Consider the following 651-nt stretch of genomic DNA (forward strand, 5'->3'; position numbering starts at 1 on the left):
GGTTTACAGACTCTTTCTTGAAGACAGCAGCGTTGGACAACAGCATCCCCTTTGAAAGCAAGAAGAACAAAGCCTTTTTCAGAGGATCGACAACAGGGGGTGTTTACACGCTCAACAACTGGAGGGATTTCCCCAGGAGCAAGATCGTGCAGGCCTCCTTGGATCACCCGGAACTTATCGATGCTCGCTTCACAAACATCGTTCAGACAGACTCCGACCAGGTTGCAAGAGTCATGGAGAAGGAAGGGTTTCTATCGAGAGGACGAGTCTCGCACTCTGAACAGTGGCAGTACAAGCTAGTCGTCGTGCCGGATGGTAACTCGGTTCCTGACCGTCTGCTCGACTTCCTTGCAAGCAACGTGGTAGTCTTGAAGCAAGAATCCACAAGCGAAGAGTTCTGGTACAGGGATCTGCAGCCGTACCATCACTTCATTCCCTTCAAGCGAGATGTTTCCAACCTCATCGACGTCATCAGATCGTCTCTGAAGAATGAGAGTCTCTTGCGACATGTCGCGCAGGCTTCCACACTGTATGTGCTCGAACATCTCAACTCAGACTCCATGAAATGCTATCTGGTGCACCTGCTTCATGCGTACGCTCAGGTGTATAGTGGAAAATCGTAGCCAAAACTCAGAGTCAAAAGTCACCCAA

General features: G+C 50.1%; 1 protein-coding gene across 1 annotated transcript; it reads left to right on the plus strand.

Moving 5' to 3' along the window:
* Positions 1-290: 290 nt before the first annotated feature.
* On the plus strand, positions 291-605 carry GUITHDRAFT_60223 (hypothetical protein; the record flags this gene model as incomplete). The annotated part of the gene is made up of 1 exon (XM_005824442.1): positions 291-605. A coding segment is annotated over one exon (315 nt), but the record flags the coding sequence as incomplete, so codon positions are not given.
* Positions 606-651: the final 46 nt, after the last annotated feature.

The sequence above is a fragment of the Guillardia theta genome (assembly GCF_000315625.1).
Source record: "Guillardia theta CCMP2712 unplaced genomic scaffold GUITHscaffold_94, whole genome shotgun sequence".
Classification (NCBI taxonomy): Eukaryota; class Cryptophyceae; order Pyrenomonadales; family Geminigeraceae; genus Guillardia; species Guillardia theta.